The sequence below is a fragment of the Phlebotomus papatasi genome, chromosome 1, assembly GCF_024763615.1.
Source record: "Phlebotomus papatasi isolate M1 chromosome 1, Ppap_2.1, whole genome shotgun sequence".
NCBI classification, from domain to species: domain Eukaryota; kingdom Metazoa; phylum Arthropoda; class Insecta; order Diptera; family Psychodidae; genus Phlebotomus; species Phlebotomus papatasi.
Window position 1 is genome coordinate 7,379,276 of NC_077222.1, and position 27,850 is coordinate 7,407,125.

At 32.7% G+C, this 27,850-nt stretch overlaps 3 protein-coding genes across 3 annotated transcripts; 1 reads left to right on the top strand and 2 right to left on the bottom strand.

Moving 5' to 3' along the window:
• Nucleotides 1-2,672: 2,672 nt before the first annotated feature.
• Nucleotides 2,673-4,025, top strand: LOC129798659 (HMG box-containing protein 4). Its single transcript, XM_055841924.1, has 2 exons — nucleotides 2,673-2,789; nucleotides 2,860-4,025. Exons 1-2 carry the CDS (start codon nucleotides 2,765-2,767, stop codon nucleotides 3,900-3,902), a joined length of 1,068 nt encoding a protein of 355 aa, XP_055697899.1. The 5' UTR covers nucleotides 2,673-2,764; the 3' UTR covers nucleotides 3,903-4,025.
• Nucleotides 4,026-8,058: 4,033 nt separating this feature from the next.
• Nucleotides 8,059-13,159, bottom strand: LOC129798656 (ADP-dependent glucokinase). Its single transcript, XM_055841921.1, has 3 exons — nucleotides 12,746-13,159; nucleotides 12,547-12,679; nucleotides 8,059-9,325 (listed from the first exon to the last, which is right to left on the bottom strand). The coding sequence occupies exons 1-3, from the start codon at nucleotides 13,075-13,077 to the stop codon at nucleotides 8,336-8,338; spliced, it is 1,455 nt and encodes a 484-aa protein (XP_055697896.1). The 5' UTR covers nucleotides 13,078-13,159; the 3' UTR covers nucleotides 8,059-8,335.
• Nucleotides 13,160-16,619: 3,460 nt separating this feature from the next.
• On the bottom strand, nucleotides 16,620-27,461 carry LOC129798658 (phospholipase B1, membrane-associated-like). Its single transcript, XM_055841923.1, has 4 exons — nucleotides 26,301-27,461; nucleotides 21,686-22,020; nucleotides 21,336-21,607; nucleotides 16,620-17,242 (listed from the first exon to the last, which is right to left on the bottom strand). Exons 1-4 carry the CDS (start codon nucleotides 26,484-26,486, stop codon nucleotides 16,803-16,805), a joined length of 1,233 nt encoding a protein of 410 aa, XP_055697898.1. The 5' UTR covers nucleotides 26,487-27,461; the 3' UTR covers nucleotides 16,620-16,802.
• Between the last annotated feature and the right edge of the window lie 389 nt (nucleotides 27,462-27,850).

A 27,850-nucleotide genomic window follows, 5' to 3' on the forward strand; every position in this document is an offset into this window, starting at 1 on the left:
ATTTTTTCTGTCTCATATTATATTTAAAATAACACGGGAAATTCTAGAACAATAAAAAAATGATAATTTATTAAAAGAAAGAAAAAAACCGTTGGGAATTTCAAAAAAAGTTGTGCATATTCAGAGAGAGAACTGTCAAAAAAAAGTACCCAAACTGTGCATATAGCGAGACAGCACTGTACATTTACAATAATATTTATCGAATGGTTTAACATCATAGGGTCAATTATTTCATAATTAATTCAAATCGGTGGAAATATCATAGAAATTGACCATAAAACACTGAAAAATCATAAAAAGACGGAGCGTTAACCCTCTAACGGGTAAGACCGCCGCCAGGCGGTCTTCACAAGAATCACATTTACAGCGACAATAAAGGTTTTATTTATTTAAAAGTGCTATAGTGTCCTCGGTAATAGTCTTTATAAACATCTCTTGAAAGTTTGAACTCATTTTGACTCTTCGTTTTGTTGCTATTCCCAGTTTTGTGTGACAGGTCAGAGAAAAAGCAACAAAAAATATTTGTGCAAAAAAACTCATTTCCAATTTCCATAAAAATACCGATTTAAAGTTATCTGACTATAATAAATTTATTTTTTACTGAAAGATATGTCATTCTACTTTGTATATTTTATTTAAAAAACATTGAAAAAACTAAAAATGTGAATTTTAGAAGCAAAAAGAGCTTCAAAAAATTTTTATATTTTCCACATAGCGCCTAAACTAAAAAAGATAATTCAGAATGGATGGTTTTTTCGACTTTATTGGATCATAATTATTCTAGGAAACATTGTTTTAGAACTTTAACCGTTAAAGGGTTAAGGTATTTCTTGTATTTCTTAAATAAAAATTCGCAATTTTTCACTATATTATGGCATACTTTTTGATATTCTTGACTTTTTTTCTTAAGGAATTAATTCAATTAACACCCTTACAGATTGCTTGAGAATTCAAATTTTGAGTCTAATCGTAAATTGAGGACTTAATCTTTATTACTTGTGCAAAAATTTTAGTTCCATGACTAATGGCCTCTACGCACTAGAGAAATTTATGTCCATATTGAAACAAATTCCCTGCGCTTGTGTAGAAAAAACTCTTCAATATGGACATAAATTTTTCTAGTGTGTAGATGCCATAAGTTAAAGATTAATTTTATGTATTAAAATTGAAAGTGCATTTCAAATAAATTGTTCCTCAATTCTACCGGTCGACGAATCATAGCAAGTCAACCTTTTTTCACTTAATTTTTATAAGTCTGATCCAGTTATCCTACAATTTAGAAGCATTTTTATAAAATGGGTATAAAATTGTAATTTTGATGTTACAGTTTTTGTACCAGCATTTGGTTTTCTTAGTTTCTAGTCAAGATTTCATAGTTTTACCTCGTTTCTGGTTTAATAAACCTAATTGAAAATATTTTTCACTTGGATAATAATTATCCACTTTTTTATATAAGATGATAAACACTGAAACAGCCCTCGGGGCAGTTGTAGCCACTCTTCCGTGGCACGATAAAACTATCAATGATTTTTCACTAATACATGGATAATAATTGTTAGATGATAAAGTACTATTGCTATTCCAAGCAATATTTCCATTCGGGTGAAAAATTTATGAAATAGATTTTTTCAGGATATTTTCATCAATTTTACCACAATTACAAAAATGTCATAAAAAAGTCGGCTAAAGCCTTTTTCTTTAGGTTTAAATGACATATTAAGCATCAGTGCGCTTCAGTGTATCAAGCGAAACAATATTTGGTATCTCCAGTTTAAAATTTCGTCTGGGAAACTGGTGGCAATTAGCACCCCAAAAGTGGCTATATCTATCTAGAAAAACTCAAGGATTTTAGAACTTTGGACTACACTGTTTCATACAACCAATATCCTAATGCTACTAATGAAACATAAAAACATTAGACAAACCTTATCATTTTTTCACAAATCATGCGCGAAAAAAAAGCTTCATTTGCTGGCTAAATCTACCCCTGTCTCCCCTACCAAGAGAAACTATCGGGGTTTAATATGAATATGGCTTCGTTTACTAAATCATTTTTTAACAAAGTTTAACTGCATGAACTGCCCGACTCTTCTCTATTAAAATAAAATAAAATATTAATAAACAGGTGAATTGATGTTGTTTATTTGTTGTAGCCAAGAGAACTTACATGGCTAAAAGGACTTACCCACCCTACCCTACCCTACCCTAGCCAAATACAAAATTTCTTTAATTTTTTCGCAGGAAGTTAAACTATCTTTACTGGATCCTCTCTCTCTCTGTGAGAAATTCAGTCAAACAAAAGTCAAGAAAAAGGTTTTCACTTGGTAAAAATGGATATATAAATTTTAACTTTCTAAATTAAAAGATTTAAAAGAGTTAAAGTATTTTAGAAAAACCTTAAATCCCTAACATATACAATTTTTTTTTTAAATTATTTTTATTTTTTATTTTGAATAAGGATTGATTAATCTGTTTGTTACTTCTTTTTGTAAAAAAAAAAATATGAATAAAGTTTTTTATCTATGACCTTGTTAATTTGTGGTCTTAAAAGAAATTTAAAATAATAAAAAAAAAATAGAAAAAAAATTATAAAATTCCTCACCAGATTTTTGGCGCGAATCGTGAAGAAGGCGCCAAAATCAACGGCGAACTGCGGCGAAAAAACAAACACAGAAAAAAGGGGTTATGTTTGATTGCGTTGTCAGATTTGTTTTTGTTTTCTGGTGAAAATTTTCATAAAATAAGTGGCATTTCCGCATGTGAAATGGAAAATACACCGAGTAAACAAGGTAGGGAGTCTACTGGATAATCCAGACATGAGAATTTACTGGAAAAACTAAATATGCTTGGGTTTTTCAGATGGTGTTTCAATGTCGCGTTCCGGGCGACTGCTCAAAAAGTCCAGCAAATTGGTGGATTTTCAGTCTCCGGACGACCTAGATAGTCGGACAAAGAGGACATCGTCGCATAAATCATCCAAAACACCCCACTCAGTGCACAAGGCCGAGCCGGCGGACAGTCCAATGGCTCAGGCCTTTCCCGCCATTAAGAATGAGATGCTGGACCAAGAGATGGAAGTTCCAGAGAGTGGAAGTGCAGGCAAAGAGGATATGGAGATGGAGAGATCGTATGAAATGTCGGAGAATTATCAGGATAGTGCCCCGTCGAAGAGTATCTACATCACGGAAAAGTCAACGAAGAAGAAAGTGATGAAGGATGGGCGATTGGTGTTAACAAAGGCACAGCGAAAGGACAAAGGTAAGTCCCGATACACAGCTTACATGTTATGGGCCAAAGATGTGCGTCAGGAATTGTTGTATTCACATCCGGCACTTGATTTTGCCACAATATCGCGTCGTCTGGGCGAGATGTGGGCCAATGTGCCGAGCAATGTGAAATTCAACTGGCGCCGGAAGGCAAAGAGACTGGCAGCCAAGGGAGCTAAGCCAGACAAAAGTGTGTTGGGATTGAAAAGAGCCAACTCTAAATTCCTCAATAAAAACTCCCCAGCAACCCATAAGGGAGCCACAGCTGCCAAAACCCTCACTAAACCACCCAAGGACAGTGATACGGACAAGAGTCCACCCCTCACCACCCTCATCAAGTCCATCTCATCACCCCAAGTCTACCGGGTCAATACATCGCATCCCCTGGATGTGGCGGCGCACCTCAAATTGCTGGGCGACAATCTCACAATTATTGGGCAGCGTCTGAAGGAGCACGAGGGACAAATTGCCGTATCAGGAAGTCTATCTGTTCTCCTGGACAGCCTTCTGTGCTCCCTGGGGCCCCTCATGTGTCTCACAGTTCACATTCCAGGCATCAGTGATCGCCTCGATGGCATCAAAGACACCCTTCACAATACTCTCGATAACATTGCCTATGTCATGCCAGGACTCTAGCTAACTCTTTCCCTTCCTCTCTTGTTCTTCTTCCTCCAGCCATTAAGTAGATGCAATTGTGCGGAAAAAACTGTATTTTATTGATGTAAATGTTCGTGATTAAAAAACATGTGAAAATCTCTATTACAATTTTTTTCAAATATCACTAAAAATCATTCAAATATTCTTTTCAACTTCCTTGCACGACTAGCAGGACTGTAGAGTTTCATCCTTCTTCGTATCGAAGGCATTTAACCTCATTCTCTTACTTTGTTAAAGATTAATTCAAAAAAACTTAGGTTATGTTAAACCTAACCTCAAAAATCTCAGTGACGGAATTTCTTACTGCGATCAAGAAGAAAGTATGTATGATCAAAAAATTTAACCAAAAATAAGAAAAATTACTCGTAAAGATTTTTAAAATTAAATGAATTAAATTCTAACCTCAAAATCTTTGAAAAGTGTTTTTAAAATATTTTTGCAGTATTTTAGTTGGATAATGTAAAATACGATTGCAGATTTTTGAATTATTTAAGAAAACTTCAGAATAAATTAAATCTCTACATTTTGTTGTATAGGTCACACATAACCTAAAAATCTGGATTAACCTCTTTACCAAATTAGAGAATCAGGCTTATTAACAATTTTGGCAATATCACTACATATTATGTATGTATTTTTATTACCAACATGTGCCTTTACATTAGCCCCCCATACCAAGCGTCCGCCGCCGTCTTAGCGTTGACGACCAGCCTCCAAAGCCAAACGGCGGAAATGCTTTTTCTCAGGCTGTGTAGTCTTTTGTCGTGTTAAACGATCTTTTCTCTGCAGACTGACAAGCAGTACTCACCAGGTATTATTACATATTACATATTATTACATTTGGGAAAGTCTTACATTTAAAATCTAGAGCAGGAATGATTTATTTAAAATAAAAGTCACTGATAAGTCTAGATTGGCTTATAAAGTATGATTTCATCGTTGCAAATTCGGTTTGTGGCAAGCTCGAAAAGAAAAGTATAAGGCAAGGCCTCTATCATTCGAAGTTTTCATGAAAATCGACTTAAGAGTCCTCAAATTATACAAAAGTATCTGAAAATGTTTTAAGTCGATTATTTCTGAACTTATCACTGATAAAATGCTCAAGTTTGGATCCTATAAAAGCATCAAACTACCTGCAGACATTTATGATAATTTTGAAAAACCAAAAATAGTGAGCTTGCGAAGATCTGTGAAAAATTTCGCAACTCACGAGAATCCACGAAAAATTCCGTGTCCCCGAAAATCCGGGAAAAATTCCGTGGTCTCCGAAAATCCGAAAAAAATTATGGCTCGAGAAAATCCGCGAAACAATTTACGGTTCGTCAAGATCTGTGAAAAATTTAAACAACTCACGAAACTCCGCGAAAAATTTCGTGGCCCCGAAAATCCGGGAAAAATTCCGTGGTCTCCGAAAATCCGAAAAAAATTATGTCCCGGAAAAATTCGCGAAAAATTTCGCGACCCACAAAAAACTGCAAAAGATTTGCGGTTTTTTTTGTATATTCGCGAAAAAATATCGTAGCCCTAGAAAGAATTTTCGGCTCGTGAAAATCTACGAAAAATTTTGTAGTCCGTGAAAAATGTTGCAATTCACGAAAATCCGCCAAAAATTTCGTGGCCCCAAAAATCCGCAAAAATTTCGTGTCCCCAAAAATCCACGAAAATTTCATGCCCCGGAAAATCTGGGAAAAAATCATGCTCCGCGAAAATCCGCAAAAATTTCGTGACCCCGAAAATCCGTGAAAAATTTCGCGACCCACAAAAAACTGCAAAAGATTTCTCAGTTTGCGTATATCTGCGAAAAAAATCGTAGCCCGAGAATTCGCGGCTTGTAAAAATATATGAAAAATGTTGCAACTCACGAAAATCCGCCAAAAATTTCGTGGCCACAAAAATCCGCTAAAATTTCGTGTCCCCAAAAATCCGTGAAAATTTCGTGCCTCGGAAAATCTGGGAAAAAATTATGCACCGCGAAAATCCGCGAAAAATTCCGTGGTCTCCGAAGATTCGAAAAAATTATGACCCTCAAAAATCCGCGAAAAATTTCGTGGCCCCAAAAATCCGCGAAAATTTCGTGCCCCGGAAAATCTGGGAAAAAATTATGCACCGCGAAAATCCGCAAAAATTTCGTCACCTACGAAAATCTGCAAAAGATTTCACAGTTTGCGAAAATTCGCGAAAAAATTTGTAGACCGCAAAAGAATTCGCGACCTGTAAAAACCTGCGAAAAATTTTGTGGTCCGCGAAAAACTTTTCAATTCACGAGAATCCGCGAAACTGCGGTCCGCAAAAATCTGCGAAAAATTTCGTGACTTGCGAAAATTGGCAAAAATCTTCACGACCCGCAAAAACAGATGCTGCACTGCTATATAATTCTTCCTTTTTCCCGCTTGACGCTGGTAGTATTTTTTTTTTATTTCAGTCCTTAAACTAAAACTATCTCGAAAAATAATGGAGCAATTTTGATTTTTTTTTTAAATTGGTCTACTTAAGCAGCGCTACAACATGAACATAAAATGATCAAAATTGCATATCCAGATATCAAGATAAACCATAAAAACCGGATTTTTAAACCGATTTAGAATCCGTTTTTCAAAAACACTAATTTATTATTAAAAAATAAAGTTAAATAATTTAAATATCGTTTTCCGAACCGAAGATATTGCATAATACGAGCGGTCGGCTTATAATTTTCGGCATCAGGTTTGTCTTGTACATAAACCTTTTGAAGGATAGACTAATGTGAGTACTTTGAGAAAGACAAAGTATTACGCTAGGTGATAAGTTTCATAAACAGACAAAAAAAGTTACGCTAAATAGTGAGGTTGTATTTAACCTAAAAATAAGATAAACTCTGAAGGTTTTACCTTATTTTTATTTGAAGAAACGATCTTTCATGATCATGGCATAACTTAGAAAGTCTAGCCTATTCTGACGGAAGAAGTTATTTGCAATGATGTTTGTTACAATTTTTTTTTTTAATACTTTCCGGATATTGTAACATAACCAAGAACGCCGGATCTTGGTTTGGAAAAAAAAACTCACAATCCTCATGATAATGAATTCGAACTACTCAGTATTATTAAAATGCAAGAAATTTATAAACATTTTTTTGTGGGCTGTTGGTTGTAAAAAAAAATGTATTATTAGGTTATGTTACTTGGTTACTTGCAACAAAACCTCACTTTTCAACTTAACCTTTTATGTCTTTTTAAAGAAAGCCAGTCATTTATACAATTTCGTAAACAGTATTTATAGTAAAGATGTGCAAGAAACCGTTGAAACCGAATTAACGTCAAAATAAGTTTGTTATAGTACCGTTTTGACCATTGACGTACATGTTTCATTTGACGTTAATTCGGTTTCAACGGTTTCTTGCACATCTCTGATTTATAGGTTAAATGCCCTCGTAAATGTCACAAATAACTTTAAAAAAAAACGTCCTTTACAGTTTGAAAACTTATTTAAAAACTTGCACTTTAGATCTTATATTTATATTGCGATTTTTAGAACTTTAGAACAGTTTTATGATTTTTTTTCTCCGCATTAACATTACATATTTAAAATAATTTGAGTTATTAGAACTACTCAGATTTAGACAAACAATTCTAAAAGTTTAAGGTTATGTTAGGTCTAACCTTAAAAATTTAAGGTTAAAAAAATCCTGTAGCCGATCGGCCGCAAAGTTTCACAGTAACAGAAAATTCCCTGGAATTTATCTTCTATTTTTCCGCGAGAAATAAACGCTAATATTCCGCTTGAAATTCTGCGGAGTTATCAGCTTTTTTTCGCGTGGATTTCCTGGAAAAAAAGTCCGAGGGATTTCCTTGCAATATATCTGAGAGCATTCCCTGGATATTGATTCAAAATTTCCTATGAATATTCCGAGTATATTTTCTGATATCTTTCCGACCAAGACTCCATGGAAGTAAGCGCGAAAATTCTGCAATTTATTTTTCGCCCTAACGCTATAATTCTTGCGAGCTAGACATACTCAAATGAACGATATGGTAGCAATATTTTCAATTCAAAAGTAGAACAATTGAGTGTTCGTCTGATAGATGAACACTCTCCAAGTTCTAAGCTGCCAATTGGCACTGATCGTTTATAAATCTTTAATTTTTGTCTTTTAAAATCAATTTTTAATTATAATCAGTTTATTACTAATTTAATCGTCTTTTACAAATTCAAATAAAATCACATTTTTTTTTCTAATATTAATAATTCAATCCTTCAAAAAGGAAAATTAATAAATGCGTAACAGGAATGAATATAATAAATTCCAAAAGCTAGAATGAGGCACTAAAAACGTTGTATATTGAGTAGAAACTTAAGAATCTTAGTATTAAGCATCAAAGCACCCTCTCTACAGTCCTGTGATAAAGTCTTCGTTCTCAAATGCTTTAGTATACCTAGATTTGTAGGATCAGTCCAGCAGCTGAGATATTATCTCCGGCACCGGCTGTTTGCCTGGCGCTCTTGCAAACGAGCACAGGAGCCACGCAGATCTTGACCTCAGTCCCAGAGATTTCCTCTTTCCAGCAGGAAACTGGTTCTGTTGAGTGTATCTTTATTCTGCGACTTCCTGGTTCATTAGGGGTCATTGTTGTGGCAAAACTATCATCCAGGATTAGCGATGCCAAGTCAGGATTGATGTGGCTTGTTCCACAGACATGTCGATGGGCAGTTAGGGCAGCTTTTGCCACTGCGTTGATAGGGTTCTTCCACTCTGAAGCATTGGCTATGAGGATGGCCTGATAAGCCAGGGTATGCACATGAATCCTGGTCAGTTCTCGCCTATGGGGATCATTAACGGGAAGCGTTCTAATTGCGCTGAAAACTTCTCTCATTTGCCGAAGAGTTTTGGCTACTCGGGGATTAGAATCTGCGGCAAGACTCACTGTTCTCGTGGACAGGAATCGCTGGAGATTCTCCAGTTCTTGCTCATTCATCCCCACAGAGTCGCAATAAGGAATTACGTATTTTAGGAGCTGATCGATCAGCTCAATTTCCACGTAACTGGCCATCTCGAAGTGCACAAGAGTCTCATTGGGCAGGGATGCTACTTGCTTCCTGACTTTGGCTAAGCGCTTTGCTCTTACACCATTTGCAAAGGGATAGTTATCCATCATTTGGAGCCCACTGACAACGAATAAACGCGGCTTGAAGTCATCCAGGAGGGGATCCAGAGACTCCAGAACACTCAGCGTTGGGTTGTTCTGGTCATTGTGGAGGATGAAACGATTGGCACGGGGCGCCCGAAGAGGGCCCCATTTCTCGCCTGATCTGTATTCCAGGATCAGATGAATATCATCTTGTTCGATAGATGACGAGAGAGATAGGAGAATCTCCTTGGGAATTGATTTCCTAAGATCACTCGACATTTGGGCAGCTAAAAGAACCTAAAAAATTGCGGTAAATTAGGGAAATTTAAAACCATTAACTTGTTCAATAAATTTGGAATTAAAATTATATTTTTCCAGACTGTCAGGAATTTTAGTACTCCTGCTAAATTAAATAAAATGGTTTTTCAGGGTGAGCATTATAGAAGAGGCAGAAAATCAAGGGCCTAATTCACTTATTTAAAAACAGGTTAACTTTGGAAATTGTGGTTATGTTTAACCTAACCCCAAATATTTTCCCTAGATGATCTGATATTCTAAAGCAATTAAAAAATTATTTTCCAATAATATTAATTTAAAGACAAATAAAACAATATAATTTATTTTATTAGTAGTTGTAAAAGTTATCTTGTATTTAAAATTGATTTAACACGTCCCCTTACATTGTTGTCGAGGTTAGAATTTTTCGAGTTGTTGATTTCGATTTAGATTTAGTAAAAATCATAGTTAAACACGAAATTATTAACTCAAAATGTTCAAAATCAACTGTATTAAAAAGTAAATTTACAAAAACAACTTACAAAATATTGCTCGATTTTTGAGGTTAGATTCAACAGAACTTTTTAAGATTTTTCTATTAAATTTTTAAGATTATATCTAACACAACGTAAAACATTTTGAATTCAGTTACAGACTCAATAAAAGAATGGAGCCTATTGATTACCTTAATCCCAGAATTGAAAATTAGTTAACCTTTTAAATTTTTTGGGTTAGAATTATCCAAATTATTGAGTTGGATTGATTTAGTTAAAACGCACTTAAATGCTAAATTATGTGTCTAAATTTGTCAAAATTAACCTCAAAAGTAAATTTAGAGAAAATCGTTTTCAAAATATTGTTCAGTTTTTGAGGTTAAAAATAACTTAACCTTAAAAGAATATCTTTGGAACATTAAGAAAACAAAATTAATTCAAAAATTGATATCTTTATAATTTGGTAAATACAGTGCCCACGGTCTAATCTGGATCAGAGTAATCCGGACAAGATACCGACGGTTACATTTAAAATAATTTTGAGGTTATGTATGCATGTGTGTTCAGTAATGGAAATGAATTATCCCGTTATATTTTTGTTTAATAAATGAAGTATAATAGCATAGAATTCTCTAATTATGTCTTTTTAATCTTCTTTAAAACTTTTATTCTAATTCTACAAAAAAAGACTTGTATTATATTTTCGAGACGTTTAACAAATTCAAAAAATCCATCCGGATAACGAAGCGGACATCTCTCATACTGTCCCCCAATCATCTGAATAACAAAGCGGGCACTGTACTTCAGAAAAGTATCATTAATTGTTAAAAGTTAATTAATTAATTGTCAAAAAATTTTTTTTGAAAACTCATATAAAAAAAACTAAATTTAAAAAGCAAGTTTTAAAAAACTGATTTTAGAATCTTAAATCTTTAGAAAACAAATTAAGGAAATTTTTTTCGAGTAAATTCTATTCTATGATCCATTTTTGCTCAGATTTTAAAGATTTTGACGAATTTAGACAAAGGTATAAAAACGTTCTTATTGATCTGAAGAGCTTTTATTGGATAGAAAGGAAGATTAAAAAGACCTTTTCTTTAAAAATCGCCATAAATCCGATTTTGGTTTTAAGTACTTTGGATAGCAGTTAAACTTTTTATTAGTTTTTAAAAAGTTAGTATTAGGTTTTATCTAGTCTAACCGAAAACATTATCAAAAGTAGCTTGAATTTATAATAAAACCTACTTCAAAATTTGATCTTGATGGATCTTGTGAATTGCGTAAGCAGAAAGCTTGCTTAAAGGAATCAAGAATATTTTTCTTAAAGAAAAAGTTGGAAAACCTATAAAAATTAAAATGGAATTTTGTATTTAGAGTTTTAAAAGTTTTTACTGCAAAATTTCTTTCAAAAATTAACAAAAAAAAAATACTACACCGATTTTAATTATTTTTGGACAAGATGTTTAAAGCTTGAAAGATTCCCTAACTGTGTTATCACACTTGCACATTAAAATATTAATATGATTCACATTCATTGTCGCTGGTGAGAGTCCAAATATGTAATTTGTGTGTTTGAATCATTTTATATTCAAAATTTGATCTATTTGTTGATAAAAAGGTAGACTTGGCCCGCAAAATTTGATATAAATTAATTTATAGCATTAATGCGAAAAAATAATGTGATTTTCTCTTTAATTTTTTAATGTGAAAAATATTTATGCTTTAGGTAAATTTAAACATATTTTTGCAGGCCAAGTCCACTTCTTTATCAATAAATAGAAAAACCCCAAATATTAAGTGACTCAAAGACACAAATAACACATATGGACGCTCACAAGCGAGAATTAATGTAAATCACATTAAAATTTTGATGTGCAAGTGTGATAACGCCGTTAGGTTTTCTCTGGTTTAACTGAAAAGATTAACAAAAGAGGCTTGAATTTATTATAAATCCTAATTCAAAAGTTAATCTTGATTGATCTTGTAGATTTCGTAAGTTGAAAGCTTCCTTAAAGGAATCAAGCGCATTTTTCTTAAAGAAAAGGCTGAAAAATCAATCAGAATTTAAACGGAATTTTCTCTTTAGAGTTTTAATTTTTTTTCTGTAAAATTTCTTTCAAAAATTAACAAAAAAATACCGCATCGATTTTGATTATTTTTGCACAAATTTTTTTGTTTGGAAAATTCCCTAAAAGTTCTTTCAAGACAGCACTGCAGCTTTCTTTGAGAAAAATTGATCAAAAGCTTCTCAAAAGCCGTCTCAGAAAAAGAATTTTGATTTTTTTTAATATCAGATTTTGTGCAACGCTTCTTAAAAAAAATCACGATAAATTAATTTTTAATCCAAATTGAATTATTTTGAGCTTTTTGAAAAGCTCATAGGATTCATCAAGACTTTTCAAGTCAGTAAAGATACTTTTCTAGTGTTCTTGAATTATTTTTAGTGTTATGCTTTTTCTCTTAATTTTATTTTGAATATCGTTTAGGGAGGGAGTCAACAGCCTTCCCTGCCACTTCCGCGCTATATTGCTTATATTTTTAAATAAATAATTTATTTAAAATTGGTCCACAGTCCACACCAAATGGAAGAGCCGTATAAAAGAATTTGCTCATTAATCAAATAAATATTATCGCGAATTGGAATTTGATATATATTTATTCGCAGAAAAGCCACTTTTTTAAACAAAAAAAATTAAAATAAACAAAAAATATGAATCTGGTAAAAATTCTACGAATATTATTGCATACCTGAGCACCTTCCAGGTGAAATCTCTTGGCCATTACTGGTGCATTCCCTCCCAGGGACCATTTTGTGTCCAAGTTGTTCTCACTGGCCCCTCTAATGAGCTCATCGAAGAGCGATTTGTTGGATGTGTAGCGTCTGCAAGGCAATATCAATAGAATCAATCAGAGCTGACTCAATAAATTCAATTAAGATCAATCTTACTCAGCTGCGGCTCCGCGCTGAAAGAAATACCCAAAGTTCTCGAATAAATCTCGCCGGCTGAAGATTTCTCCTCCCATGCACTCTTCCCGGCACTGACCGATGGTGTAATTGAGGAATTGCGTACCTGGGACATAGAGATCCTTGCAGGACCCATATCCAACAGCCACGCGCTGGGATACAACATCGAGATTCTCGAGGATGAGGAGATTGGTGAGAATTTCGGTGATTCTCTTGAGATCCTGAGAGGCAAAGAAGCCCTGGAGGATTATGGCAAAGAGGGCACAGAAAACACCAAATGTGGTCAGAACAGAGAAGTAGGGGAACGAGGGCATCTTTTCACCGGGTAACAACACAAAATTCAAGAGCACGATCTGACAGCGTCCCGGAACCACATTCTCTGAAATCACTCCAAAGGCAAAAGTCTCTGGCTTGGCATTTAAGTGGTTTTATGGATTGGGTTCAAAATTTCATCCTGGACACTCTTGAGTAACGATGGAACTCAAGGGATGACCTGTTCCAGGTGTCTCTTAAATTAAGAGATTGATTTGTCCAGAGAAGGAATAACAATGTTTCAGTCGTTTCAGTGTACTTAGGGTCTTTTATCGAAATTAATTTGATGCTCCTGCACCTTCGGGCCATATCCTCCAGATGTGAGAGTTTGATTTTGTGGGAAAAGCTAACTCTCCGTGTGGAACTCGCCTATTTGGTATCCACGAAATTTTCGATTGGAAATTTTCTCATGAAAAACCGGAGAGAATTCTCGAGTGGTATTCCCAGTGAGAGTTTGATTAATTTACATAGAAAATAAGCAAATAAATTAAAATATCGCGTTTCTTTTAAGTTTTAAATGGTTTTTAAATGATTATTTCAATTAATAAATACAATTTCCGTATATTTATAATAAATTTCAATTAAGTTTTTTTCTTAATAAACTGGGCAAGCATTTCGAACTTCTTTTTATTATCTTTTTTTATTTGTCTAATTTTTTTGAGTTTAATACCAATCATTTTCCAAATTGTTTATTATTTTAGTTTTGTTTTGTTTCAGCTCTCGTGAATAAGAAAACGGTTGTGGCCATTAAATGATTAGACTTTTGAATAACCTATTTATATTCTTAATAAATACGAAATTGAACAGATTTTTAGCAGTTTACTTGGCCGTGAACTCTTTAAAACTCTTAATTTTTGTTTTAACTAAAACCGGAGAAAAAAGATCGCATAATTTATAGGGAGTTTATCAGGAAAAAGGTCTTTTTTAGTAAGTTGAAATTGTTAGATCTCAAGAGTCAACAAAACAAATATTTTTTATTTGTTTTATATGTACGTGTTCCTCCTTAGATTAGGAAGAAATATATTGAGTGAGATTCTTGAAATTTGGATCTATATTATCCTTTTTTATTCGACATACAATCTAAGAAAAATTGTTACTTCTCTATTGAAAAACTAATTACAATATTTGAAACTCTTTTCTTTAGGCTAACAAAGTTTTTATTCGAGAAAATTCCTTCAAATACTCCATGTAAAATAGAAAATAAAACAGATAATGTCTAGAATTTTCCGAGAAAAACATATATCAATTTTGAATTTTACTCTTGAGTGATTTTATATGTATATCAGTATCTTTCAAAATTTCAAATTTTCAACGATCTTTCTATTTTTCTCAAATTGACTATAGTTCTTATATGTGTTCTTATAGAGATAAAACCGAATTCTGAAATAATTCTGTAATGAATCCGGCACACCTTTTAGATCAGGAAAATTTCATAAAGTTGAAATTCGCATCCCTTCCTTTCTCACATGTTTTGTATATAACTATCTCACTCTTTCGCATACCAAATTCTATTGATCTAAAATTGAATTTGGTGTGATGTTTAAAAGAAGAAGAAGAGTGCAAGAGAATGAGATAGACATATGCAAAGAATATGAGAAAGAAAGGGCTTCGAATTTCGACTTCATGAAATTTTCCTGATCTTAAAGGTGTGCCGGAGACATAATAATCGAAAAATCAAAAAATCCTCAAACTTTCATTAAAATAGTGTAAGGGCTTGACAGACCTGAGGATTAGCCGAGAGACGGCTTAGCGTTATTATATTCGAAATAATGGTTAGACATCATTTCCATCATTTTCCACTTAGTCGTGTCTCGGCTTAAATCGCAAGTGTGTCTAGGACATAAGTTCGAAATGATTATCAAACATTGCGAAACTATCATGAATATTTGTCGAGGTTCTCGTTACAAAAGTAGGGGAGACCGCGGAGGTTTGGGACAGGGGTAGTGTGGGACAAGGCGATTTTTTCAAGTAATTTTTGAAATAAATGGGATTTAACACGGATTACTATATTCCTGGATAGTAGGTAGACATTTTTGTGGCCCATAGTAGTGGAAACAAAGTGAATAAAAGTACGAATAAAGACGTCGTATCCTTGCTTCTTGATATTCTCGAGACTGAAAATTACTTAATTCTTACATTTTCATTCCTCAGCATCAAATCGCATCATTCCTGGGTGCACTTTTATTTGGTTTGTTTGCACTACTATGAGACACGAAAATCTCTACCTACTATCCAGGAATATAGTAATCCGTGGATTTAACCATTGCTGTATCATAGGCAATATTAAGATGTATCTTGACTAAAAGAATGGATGTCCTCAGTTTTATTGTTTTAATTCTATGAACATTTTTTTAAAAATTGATAAAAATCGTATATTTTGACGTCTCAGTTTTCCTCTTTGTATTTTATATCAGCGATATATAATCAAAACTTTTTATCTCATTTGGTAGCAGTGTAATCTGGTAACATATTGTTATAAAAATTTCAGAGATTATACGCTCTTGTTTTTTACATAAAGGTTTTAAATACCAACACTACACGCGGGGATGTTTGGGACATCTGAAAGGGGATGAATGGGACGTTGATTTTCGACAAGATTGTAGGTGGTATGCAATTGTTTATTGTCAAAATGAAGAGTAATGCCCAGTTTCTACTGGAAATCTCCCTCTTGTGCAAAATTTATCAGTGCAGCAGATTTCTCTAACTACAGGGGCAATTAAACCATCATTGTCTTGGGAATCAATAATTCCTTTTCAGAGGATATTCGATCTTTGCTCAATCTAATTAGAAACTATTTTTTTCGAAAATTTCTCGAACAAGTTCTCCAAAAAAGGCAAGGCGAGAGCTTATTCAGAGAAATAATGAGAAAACAGGTACAATGCAGTTGTCGTAAAATCAAACAGGAATCCATCAGTGAGTTCAAAACTAAGAGTTGCAAGAAAATCTACTCGCCTGAGGTATTTGATAATCATGATTGCAATATTTAGAATAAAAAAAAAGAAAAGAAAGGTAGATGGAAAATAAGAAGAAAATACTTTAAATAATTGATTGACAATAAATGACTCAACTATACAAATTAAATTGATATTAAGTTCTAAGTGTAAATAAAAGATGAAACATTTTTATTTCTATCAGAAATATTTTTAATGTGGTATTTAAAATTAATTAATGTGTTCCAGTAATACAAATTATGCGAGAAAAAACGCGTCCCAAACATCCCCTTTTGCGTCCCATACTGCCCTACATCGGGGAGGTTTGGGACAAAGCGTCAAGTTAAATGTTTTATCTTCTCCAAGAAAACTCAGTTGTTTTCCAAGTTCTATCGAGTACTTTTTATAAAGTCAATACCCATAAGTATCCTATAGACCGCATAAAATTGTAATACACTATCGTGGTTTTTTGAAATAGTCTCTCAAAGTCAAAACATGAAAAAGTGTACCAAACCTCCCCGGTCTCCCCTAGTTAGGGTTTTTTTTTATCGGAATTAAATCGATGTTCCTGGACTTCCTGGACAGTTCCTAGGGATTGACTGATTCTTCCAAAATTTCTCAATTCTCAATTAATTTATTTAATTTATTCTATTCTTGTACAAATTTGTCAATTTCAAGCGTATTCTGGTAAATTCCCTAAAAATAGTAAATTCACAAAAACTTTTCCTTAAAAATATGTTGCAAAATGGCATTTTTCAGTTAAATTTTGTCCTACTGGAAATTCTAAAAATTGGCATTTAATTGAATCTAGTGGCTAGAAAAGGTCTCTCTTCAGTGGGGCACTTGAATTCCTCAAAAATCTTCTTCCAGTTTTGCGTCTTGTTCCCATATGGCTCCAGGATGTTGTTCCAATAGGCATTTGCTGCCCTAGATTGGCCCTTCTGGGACAGATGGAAGCAATCCTTGGACATGTATGTGAAATCCGTGAGACCATTCTTTTTCCTAGGAATGCCCATTTTGTCCGTGAAGGGCTGAACAATGACCGTGAAGTCGGATTTATTGTGAAACTCATCCCTGTTGGCCACTTCCCATTGTTTCCTCTTGAAGGCCTCCATCACGCGCAGGAACCTCTTTCTCTGAGGCTTGTGGTGGAGTGAGTAGAAACAAGGACATTCCAAATAATGGGTGGAGACACATTCTGGTGGTTCTCCCACAGTATCCATCAAGATTCTAATGGCTAGAAAAAAATAACAATAATTTGCAAGATCAATCTCATTATTTTTGACTAAAAATCATTTTAAAACTTTCAATTGAGTGCTAAATAATTTACTACAATTCCTATCAATTCCTCTGAGGCTAAATCAATTGTAGTCCATATTGGGAATCAAAGTCCTTCCCATTTCCAACTGAAATATTCTTTCTAATATTTTATGAGGCTTGATTTATCCAAAACTTCGAGGAAACTTCTCGACGTCAGTTGTATACGAAATTTTATTGATTAGTTCACATATTTTTCAGCGTCCTTCAAACAATATTATTGAAAATTTGATTTAAATCGGGGACTTAGAAGAAACTTGTGGCATTTCTTGATGTAATAAAAAGTAGAGTTAGTTTGGTTGAGTTTCAAATTGTTACTTCCTCTATTTTTTCAACAATTTTTTTTGAAATCGAAAGAGCAAACAAACTTGTTAGTAATTTTATAAAAAAAACAAAGAGATGCTGTGGAATTAAAGCTTATATTGGGACAAAGAACTCAAGACTTCTAATCATAGAGGAGGACGGGGTAATTTAGAACTTATGCCTTAAATACTTTGTATGTCTTTCTAGAATAGAGTAAGTGTGCCAAATTTCGGCATAGTTGCATGCAAGCGTCAAAGTCTCAAGTTTGAAATGTAATATTTTAAATACAAATTGTTTTTTTTTATTCTTTCTTTTGTAAGAGTGTTGCTTACAACCATGTAAAGAATTTACCCTCTTTATTTACTCTAAAATCATTATTAATACATTTTAAAATGAATAAAAATATAGACACAGCTTTAGTGCCCTATTTCGGCCACCTTCATTCTCATAGTTCCTTGCCCTTCGGGAATTCTTCTAATATCTTTTTCACGTCATCTCGTTTGTCGAAACTACATTTTTTGTTATTCTTTTGCATTGTATAATCTCTAGAGTACGTAAAATCTAAAAGTTCATAGAAATTCGAGGAACAAAAAAGGTGGCCGAAATTGCAAGCTGACCGGAATTTGGCACACTTACCCTATATTAATTCATTTTGAAAAATTTAGATAAGAACTTTATTGATTGATTACAAAGTTGGACATTTGAAAAAAAAAACAACTTATTAAAAAATATTTTTTATTGTACAGAACCATTGTCTTAGGATTTAAATTCTAAATAGTCCCATAAAGACTTAGTTTTCTTCATTGTATCCTTTATGGCGCTGCAATCGCTTTTCCTTCTGGTACATTTCTTTTACCACATCCCTTCGATAATATTTCCGAAAGCCAGACAATAATAAAAAACTAAAAATCTTGTAGGATATTATTTTTTAAATCTAATAACCATAAATAACCATAAATCTAAATTTCGGTTTTCTGATATTTTTCTTATAAATCCTTTTATTTTATCACTGATTAAATTTTCTCGCTCTTTTCATCATTGGCTCTAAAGGTGTTCTATCAGTTATATAAATTTTTTATGAGATAGAATAATCACTGGTTTAAGTAACAATTTACTATTCTTTAATTAATTTTTTTTTAAATAAAAAGCGATTTTTCAGATCGTTCTTTTCGATAAATGCATTGTTTCACAATTTTGTATCGTTCCCTTAAAGCTTTTCTTTTGTTAAATTATTGAAAAGATCTCCTAAAATGACATAATAAAATAAATAATTCATAAAAATATGAATGTTTCTCGATTTATAAAATTAATAATTATTCGATAAAAGTTTAAAAAAAATTATTGATTGGTTATTAATTAACTCTCTAAAAAAATGGTTTATACTCTGAAAAATATGTTTTGCCAAATTAGCAAGACAAGTTTCTAAAAAGGATGTTCGTCCATACAGAATACGGAAAAGTTTTGTCAAATTAGTAAATAACATCCTTTTGACAAAATTTCAACTAAATCCATTTGTTCGTTTAACAAGACATTTTTTCAGAGTAGTAAAAATTTGGTTCAGGATTTTGACAACATTTTATGAAATTATTCCCATTAATTTTTTTTAGGACTAACCAGAAATTTACTGAAAGGTTTCTGTGAATTTTTAATCCTTCTGATATACAGAAAATATGAAAATAAAATTATAAGAAAAAATATAAAACAAAAACAATATTCTCAATTTGTTTAAAATATCTTAGGAGTATATATTTGTATTTGATATGCAGTACAGCAGAACCCCGCTATAGGCCATCGTTCTATAGTCCACAATTTATCGACCGTTGATTTGAAAACACTGATTTTAAGTTAGGTTATGTTTTTTAGTACGTGACATGCAATTTTGTCATAATTATTTTAATATTTTTGGCAAACTTTATTGAGTAGTTGTGATAATTGTGATTGATAATGAAGAGAGTGAGGACAAGTATCACAATCGCAAACAAAGTGGGAGCCGTCGAGCAATTTCAATACTAAAAGTCGTTGATAATTTTAAAAAATGACATGGACTACCCTATATAGTTCGATCCTAGTGTCAAATCTGGAACCAAATATGGGCTATAGCGAGGCTCTACTGTAATTCATTTTCGGGCAAAAATTACTTATCGGTTTTTAACCGGTTCATAGCCAATGGAAAATGGTTCAAACTTGTCAGGTAATACTATATCTCAGACTTATACTTTAAAATAGCTTTCATATAATTTACCGTTTCCCAATTTGAACCGCTTCATACATCATTCAAAGGCTCGCCTAAAAGCTTAAAAGCATTGATTAACAAGTTTATTACCGGTTCGTAAGCGATTGGAACCGGTTCAGGTTCAGACTTGTCGGTAATTCCAAGACCTTTCCAACGAGCCCAAACATAATAACTTTTGCTTTAGAAACCTAGCAAAACTTTCACAAATTTTCTTCTATCAAATGCTAACCGCACTAATACCTGCTGCAGGAATGATTATTTAATTTTTTTAATTTTATTCCAAATATAACTGCTCTCTCTTGTAGTTCGAGCAGTAAAATTAAGAAAAACATACTTCTTGAAAAGAAAAGAAAACTTATTTCTTAAAAAAATAATACACCTCAACTGAATCACATCGCGAAAAAGATATTATGCTCAAGAAATTTCTAGTACAATTCACCAAAAAATGCAGGATTTCTACAAAATTCTACAGAATATTCGGCAGTTACATTTTCAAATCCGACGAATATCTGCAGAAGCCGAGTGAGGATAAACTTTCCAGTGTCTTTTTAACTATTGACCTTGAAAAAAAACATTATTAGGAATAATTCAACGGTATTTTCGTATAATATCCGCTAACGTAATCTATAAACCAGATGTGAGCAAGAACCGTTTGAAAACGAACAAACGTCAAATAAATATTTTACATCAATGGTCAAAACGCCACCTGGGCAAACTTATTTTGACGTTTATTTGGTTTCAAACGGTTTTTTCTCATCACTGCTCTAAAAAACCATATCCAAAAATAATAAAATCGTATGATGCGTTTTCGAGCAAACACAAAAAACATGATTTTGAAGAGGAAAGGGAGGCTTGGGGGAAAATGAGGGTCATATTAATCATACGGAGCCTGACTTATGCGAGGGAGTTCCTCCGTTACTTTTAAAATTATTACCTGTATGATAAAATCTGAAATTTTAGGCAATGAGGAATTTAAAAAAAAAACTGATTAAGAATTCGGATGACATCCTTAAAACTTCATAAAGAAAATAATTAAATAATCTTAAAGGTCTTCTAAAATCGAATAAACAAAACATACTAAACAAAATTATCAAAATTGGAATTTCCAAATTTTACCCTATACTTCTAATTTTTCTTTACGTTGATAAATCACTAAAAAGTCAGGGACAAACATACTTGCACGCCTATTTAGGCTGCATTTACTTAGCACGCAACATGTCAATAAACTGATATACGAAGCTTAAAAAATATGCGTTGAGATTATTGCATAGAATAACAATAAATAGTATTGGAAAATATAAATATTTCAAAATCGTTTAAAATTAACATAAGCCCTTGTAATATTCGATGAGCTAGACTAAACCCTTTTAATCATTGTGCTCAAACTTAAGTTAAGCTCTTTTAGTTGAACCCATTACACCTCAATTTCAATCGGTTAATATTCTGATTTCTATTAACAATCTTGTTGGTAACTCACATGGTGCTGAAATGATTGAGACCATTGTGCGAGGAAGATTGTCCCTGAGTGTCCTCAACACATCAGTCAATTCCCTGTCATGATTATCGACTATTTTCTCCGGTGCATCGTAGCACATATCCAGACAGAAATCATTGCCACCAATAAAATACGTTACGAATTTCCAATGATTCTTTATATCGACATTTGGGTCGTTCTTCATACGCAGAACAAGATTTCGCGCTTGATGTGGCGTGTCCCGCGACATTGCACCACCTTCGGCAACATTGAATCTGAAAATAATGTCAATGAGACGGTATTAAATATGATATTGTGCCTCTGGGGCCCCTGGTGTCTTTTTTCATCTTCACCTCGATGATCGGTGTGTCGATAAACTGTTGCTTTCCGTGTACCCATACAGGTTGGGGTTGAACTCTTTGAGGATGTTGGGTATCGTGAGGAATTGGCGCCAGGTACCTTGACCTCCAATGGTCATTTGTGCTCCGCGATTTTCTGAAAAGACCTCCAGGACATTTGTGGCAAAGAGGCCCAGTCCAGCAGTCAGGGAGTCACCAATTGCTCCAATAATATCAATGTCACCTGGTCGAAGTTGATGAACGGATTGTGGCACATGAGCACTTCGCCTTCCAGGCCCTTGAGTATCACAGGGGAATTTCTGGTCAATGCTCACCTGACGCTGCACTGTCTTTTTTCCCAGAAAAAGCATTCAAAAGATTTTAATTCTCAATATAAAAATCCATTAGTGTTATTTTGTGAATATTACCCATCAAGATCAAGTGCCTTTGGATTGTGTGACTAGGATACGGTACAAATTACAAATTTAAATCTAACCGAGGATCTAACATTACAGGGGGTGGTGGGGCGAAGTCACGCATCTCAACTTGTATTCCAAGGCATTTTGCTATATAAATAAGTTAAATCATATCCTATTTTTTTTATTTTAAATTATTTATCCAATAAAATGATGTTCTCAGTATTCGTGTAGTCCAAAATGCCCTACCTTTATTTAGTTGAATATTTATCATTTTCTTAGGAAATTACTTAATTTCAAAATCGAAATTGTTATCTACATTTTTTTCTAATTTTCTTTTTAATTGACAATCAATCCTTTTTTTGTTTCTTTAGTCCTTTGTTATACTTTTTTTTTGGTTTATCTCCGATTTTACATATTTTTGCATACATTTTAAAGATAACACAGAAGGTATTTATTTTGTAAACTTTAAATTATTTCGTAACTTCGGTTTTCAAGTTTTAAGTTGAAACCTATATAACCTATTTCTTGAATAATTTTATTCAATTTGAAAAAACTTGAATAATTTTATTCTTGAATAATTTTATTCAAGATTTTATTCATTATAAAGGTCTTATAATTCTTATCAAACTTAAAATTGTAAGTTGATGTTATGATTTCTTAAAAAAAAATCAATTATTATGTATTTTTCGATTATAGACCGGTTTTTAATTGATTTATAATTCTATTAGAGTCAATTAGAGTGTTTTATTATTTCAAGTGTCTGTTTTATCTACAGTGGGTGTCAATAGTTTGTTGCCTAATGCATGTTTGAGAAATCAAGTGAAAAAAATGATAGAAAAAAATACTTTTTCAAATTTTTCTTTTTGCAGATGAGTTCCCTGTAATCCGTAGATATTATTTATATTTTTCAAAAAAATAATTAATTTTATTTCATATAAAAAATAATTGTTTTCCAAAAGTTGGTCATTTTTGAAAAATCAAAAGTTTGTTGCCTTATTTGAAAAAGTAATTCAAAATGGTCAAGACACGCAACTAACTTAATGGAAACCGGTTATATTTTAAGTTTATGTCAATTGAGAGGCAAATGGTGGATTTGTACAATTCAAAGTTGTCAGTGGTAAATATGTATATAAAAATGATAATAAATAATAATAAATAATCTATTTTTTGATAATTTATAATTTTACCTAAAAATGGCAAACAGATCTCTGGACGATTTCCCACCTTTTACCTGCTTCTAACTTGCCATTTTTAGCCTAAATTATAAATTATCAAAAAATAGATTATTTATTATTAATTATTATCATTTTTGGGTATCAGTCAAAATCCCGAAAGCCAAAAGCCCGAATTCTTAAAAGTATCATAGCTACTCTCACGATTGCATCCGCGCTTACTAGAGGCAAAGGGAATTTTTCTGTGTCTTGGGAAATTATTCTACACATTATCCTCCGTATAATTTCATAACTTTCAGGATTTTGAATATTCAGGATTTTGGCTTTCGGGATTTTGGTTTTCGGAATTTTGGCTGCCTCCGCTTAACTAGAAGCTAGCTTACTTAAAATGTATAGGTAGAGGTATTAAAATTAGAATTTCAGTTTTTTTGGTAATCGGTCCCAAAATAAAAGAATTAAAATAAATAAAATTTAATAATAAATAATTAAATATTAAAAAAGGGGTGACAAAGCGTCCAAGGTTTTGCAAAATGCTGGAACTCGTGCCTTAAACCCTTAAAAGTACTTTTGTATAATTTACCATTTACCGGTTCACAACCGATTTGAAGCCGTTCATAAATCACTCAAATAATTCTTAAATATAGCTGAAGATTAATCAGAATTATTTTCGGACATAAAATACTTATCTGTTTTAATAAACATTTTATTACCGGTTCATAATCAATTAGAACCGGTTCAGAATTGTCATAAATTATTTCCAAGACCTTTCCAACGAGCCCAAATATTCGGTTAAGAAATAATGCTCTCTGGAGTCTTTTAAACATTTTACCTTGAAAAACCGTTATTAGGAATTATTCAATGGAAGGATTGAAAAAGGAAAATTGGATTTTTGAGAGCATTTTATACAAAAAATTTACTATTTTCGGCGTATTTTACCTCACGTTTTGTATTCTAAAGTAAGATGTAATCAATGAAATATGAAATCCTTAATTCAAGGACTATAGTCTAACTCATATTCTAATAGGAAATACCACTTAGTTTTTTGATTACAAATAAATCTACTTTGAGTAATCTTGTCCACCGAAAAAGTTTTTCCAAAAAAATCTCTGAAAATCACGTACCAGCGGCTGATTTTTTTTTAAATTTTGAAATGAAAAATTTAAAAGATATGTAAATGTTGCACTTTTACATACCTAAGATCTTGAATTCATTAAATTTTCAATTTTAATCGTAATTTTTTAATAATAAAAATTAAAATTTCTTGGACCTTCCTTACTAAATTTGAATTTCATTTTAGAAATAAAGAACTGATAAGTTAAAACACTTACTATAAGCTTTGCAAAAATCAAAGTAAGGTAAAGTGCCCTCAAATCGACCGGTTCCTCAATTCGACCGGTAGAGTTATTTATTCAATTTATTTATATTTGCACTAATATTTGGCGTATGATCTAACATTAATAGGTCAATTATTCCATAAATAAATACGAATCAGTGACAATTTCATAGAATTTCACCATTAAAACTTTCAAATATTGACGACCGGTCGACTCGATTACATGTTACCTTATATGACTATATTTCATTTTCTGTAAAAATGAAAGAACTAAAATTAAATAGAAAAAATAAATAAACTAAATTTTCTGATTTTTTTATCCTTAAAACTTTGAAGTAGATTCTAAGGGCCTCGACAGACCTGAGGATTAGCCGAGAAACGGCTTAGCGCAATTATATTTTCCACTAAGTCGTCTCTCGGCTTAAGTCGTAAGTGTGTCTAGGGCATAAGTCTTCAATTTTAAGAAAAAATGTTCTGTATTACAAGCATCGCAACACTGGTAAAAATAAAAGGATCAAACTGATCCAAATTTGATCCTTTTGCAAAGAATGGATCAAATTAACATATTCTATTATGATAAATGCACATTCAAAGTTTGAAATTTGATCCATCGTTTGCAAAAGGATCAAATTTGGATCAATTTGATCCTTTAATTTTTATCAGTGATGAGGTAAAAATTGAAGAACAATCTATTGAGCCATCCCATCAAAAGAATTTAAAAAAAAATATCCCTGTTTGATTTTAAAGAACAAGAGAAAAATAAACCAAGAAGTATTTTTGAAAACAAAATACAAATAGGGTAAGTGTTCCAAATTTCGGCATAATTGCATGCAAGAGTCAAAGTCTCAAGTTTGAAATGTAAAATTTTAAATACAAATTGATTTTTTTATTCTTTCTTTTGTAAGAGTGTTGCTTGCAACCATGTAAAGAATTTACCGTCTTTATTTACTCTAAAATCATTCTTAATACATTTTAAAATGAATAAAAACATAGACACAGCTTTGGTGGCCTATTTCGGCCACCTTCATTCTCATAGTTCCTTGCCCTTCGGGAATTCTTCTAATATCTTTTTCACGTCATCTCGTTTGTCGAAGCTACATTTTTTGTTATTCTTTTGCATTGTATAATCTCTAGAGTACGTAAAATCTAAAAGTTCATGGAAATTCGAGGAACAAAAAAGGTGGCCGAAATTGCAAGCTGGCCGGAATTTGGCGCACTTAGCCTAAGCGCTTCATCTCGCTCCTGTAACTTCGAATGAGTGATATGAATTTAAAAAAAAAATATCTCTTGCCTGTATTAATTGATAATAAATATTTATACCAACTTTGCAAATTGAACAAAGGATAGTGTGCGAAAAAATTCTTTAATACAAAAGACAAACTGCGAATTCGCGAGTTTTAGAAAAATCGCTTTTATGATTTTCTTTCATATCTTTGCAATATTTATTAATATTTATTAACAGATGTTTATTTTATAAATAACTAGTCTTAGTCTAATATATCTTGCATCTCTAATGTCCACGATTAACCCAAGGTTATTGCAAGAATGTATTTAAACGTTATTACAATCTATTGTATTTGCAATATCTAATTTCTATCACACAAGATTCGCAAGATTCTTATAGTTGCTTAGAACTCTTATGCAATCACCGATCCCCCGGTTCTAATAGAATTTGCATAAATATTTCTCACAAAATCATTACATACTTGCTCTTGGATATTCCTCTTGAGCTGTTGCTGTGGGTTTGAAGAATCCTCCACAAAGTCAAAGAGGAATTGTCGGGCATGGCGAAAAAATTGAAGTAGGGGACCTGAATCCAATGATGATACTTCACTTTGGACAGCTGGAGTGATTATTAAGATCCAGATGACTGGAGACCATGAGATCTTCATCTTGTTTCTTGTGATATTAGTTACTTTTACTTAGGATTGAGGCACAAAAAGCTTCGTGAAAAATTGGCAAGATGATACTATCGGATATTGCGATAATTAAGTGAATTAAGGTGTCTTCCCATTGAACCTTCACCTTCTCTTTGGTTGCACAACACGACAATTCGGACTGATAATCTCGAAATTTTCACGTATTTTTCACCTTGACCATTTGCCGAATCATTAGGGTCCAGTGAAAAAAAGTTATGCAGAGTTATTAGTTCACAGGAGATATGGTCATCTGAGGTCACACAAAATGCGAAATTAATATCACAAGTTTGATTAAAGATTTTCGCGCCCGGTATGGGGTGTTAATACTTCACAAGTTGTTATGTCTTTTGTTCCTCTGGCTCTCAATAACTAATCATAAAACATGAGAACTTTATTGCACGTGATTTGTCTTGTAATTCAACCACAGAAATTAGCCCAAGGGGAACTAAATCAACTGAAGATGACCACAAAATATTTATGATGCAATTTTTTTCTTAATTCTTTTTAAATAGGGAATCACAGACAAAAAGTACCTCAATGTGATTCCTTCGCACAACGAGACACAATTGAGGTAAAAATCTTACAAGATACGGAATAATATTGCGAAAAACTACTGCAAATTCAAGGACGCGTGCATTTAAATAACCGGCTCAACAAAAAAAATTTATTATTCCAACCGGTGAAAAAGAAATGATATCAAGAATTAATGCCTAATTCGTATGCAGATTCCATTTCAAACAAATCCACTATTACTACAAATCACTTATCATCTGAGATTTATTTTTTTAAAATTCGAATCGGGCGCGAATGATTGAATGCAACGCACTAAAATTGGAATAAATTTGCAATAAATCTTTCCGTGGTGATGAGACAAAAGCTCACGATCATCAGCCACCGATGGACAAAGTAGGACTGATCACTGATTTTCCTCATCGCTTGATCATTATGTGGTGGGACTTTTCCTCGTCCCAAAACTGTTTTGATCTTGAAAAATTGTTTTGTTCACCAGTACACTGACCAAATCGCCAAAGTACTAAGAAGTGAACTGCACTATGCTGCTATGTATACGTTATAAATAGCTGCCGGTCTTCTATCACATTCATATTGCGATTCCCCATATGGAACCTTGGAATCTCCCCTCGTGAACTGAGAGATTCGTCATTTATAGGAAGAGAGATTCACTCTAAGATGAAAACCTTCTCAGGTACAATAAAAAAAGCTTCAACAAAATTTCTCAACTTCTTTTCAAAATGGGCTTCTTCCTCTTTTTTCTTTGTCAATTTATTGAATTTCCTGAACACTTGACACAAAGTGACGCAAGTTCTCTTTTAATTGAA

Coding starts and splice junctions, on each gene's coding strand:
- LOC129798658 (XM_055841923.1), bottom strand. CDS start 26,486: ATGAAGATCTCATGGTCTCCAGTCATCTGGATCTTAATAATCACTCCA. Junction 22,021..26,300: donor AGAGGAATATCCAAGAGCAA/GTATGTAATGAT, acceptor CTGGGAAAAAAG/ACAGTGCAGCGTCAGGTGAG. Junction 21,608..21,685: donor TCGACACACCGATCATCGAG/GTGAAGATGAAA, acceptor CATTATTTTCAG/ATTCAATGTTGCCGAAGGTG.
- LOC129798656 (XM_055841921.1), bottom strand. CDS start 13,077: ATGCCCTCGTTCCCCTACTTCTCTGTTCTGACCACATTTGGTGTTTTC. Junction 12,680..12,745: donor CAGCGCGGAGCCGCAGCTGA/GTAAGATTGATC, acceptor ATTGCCTTGCAG/ACGCTACACATCCAACAAAT. Junction 9,326..12,546: donor TTCACCTGGAAGGTGCTCAG/GTATGCAATAAT, acceptor GCAATTTTTTAG/GTTCTTTTAGCTGCCCAAAT.
- LOC129798659 (XM_055841924.1), top strand. CDS start 2,765: ATGGAAAATACACCGAGTAAACAAG. Junction 2,790..2,859: donor AAATACACCGAGTAAACAAG/GTAGGGAGTCTA, acceptor TGGGTTTTTCAG/ATGGTGTTTCAATGTCGCGT.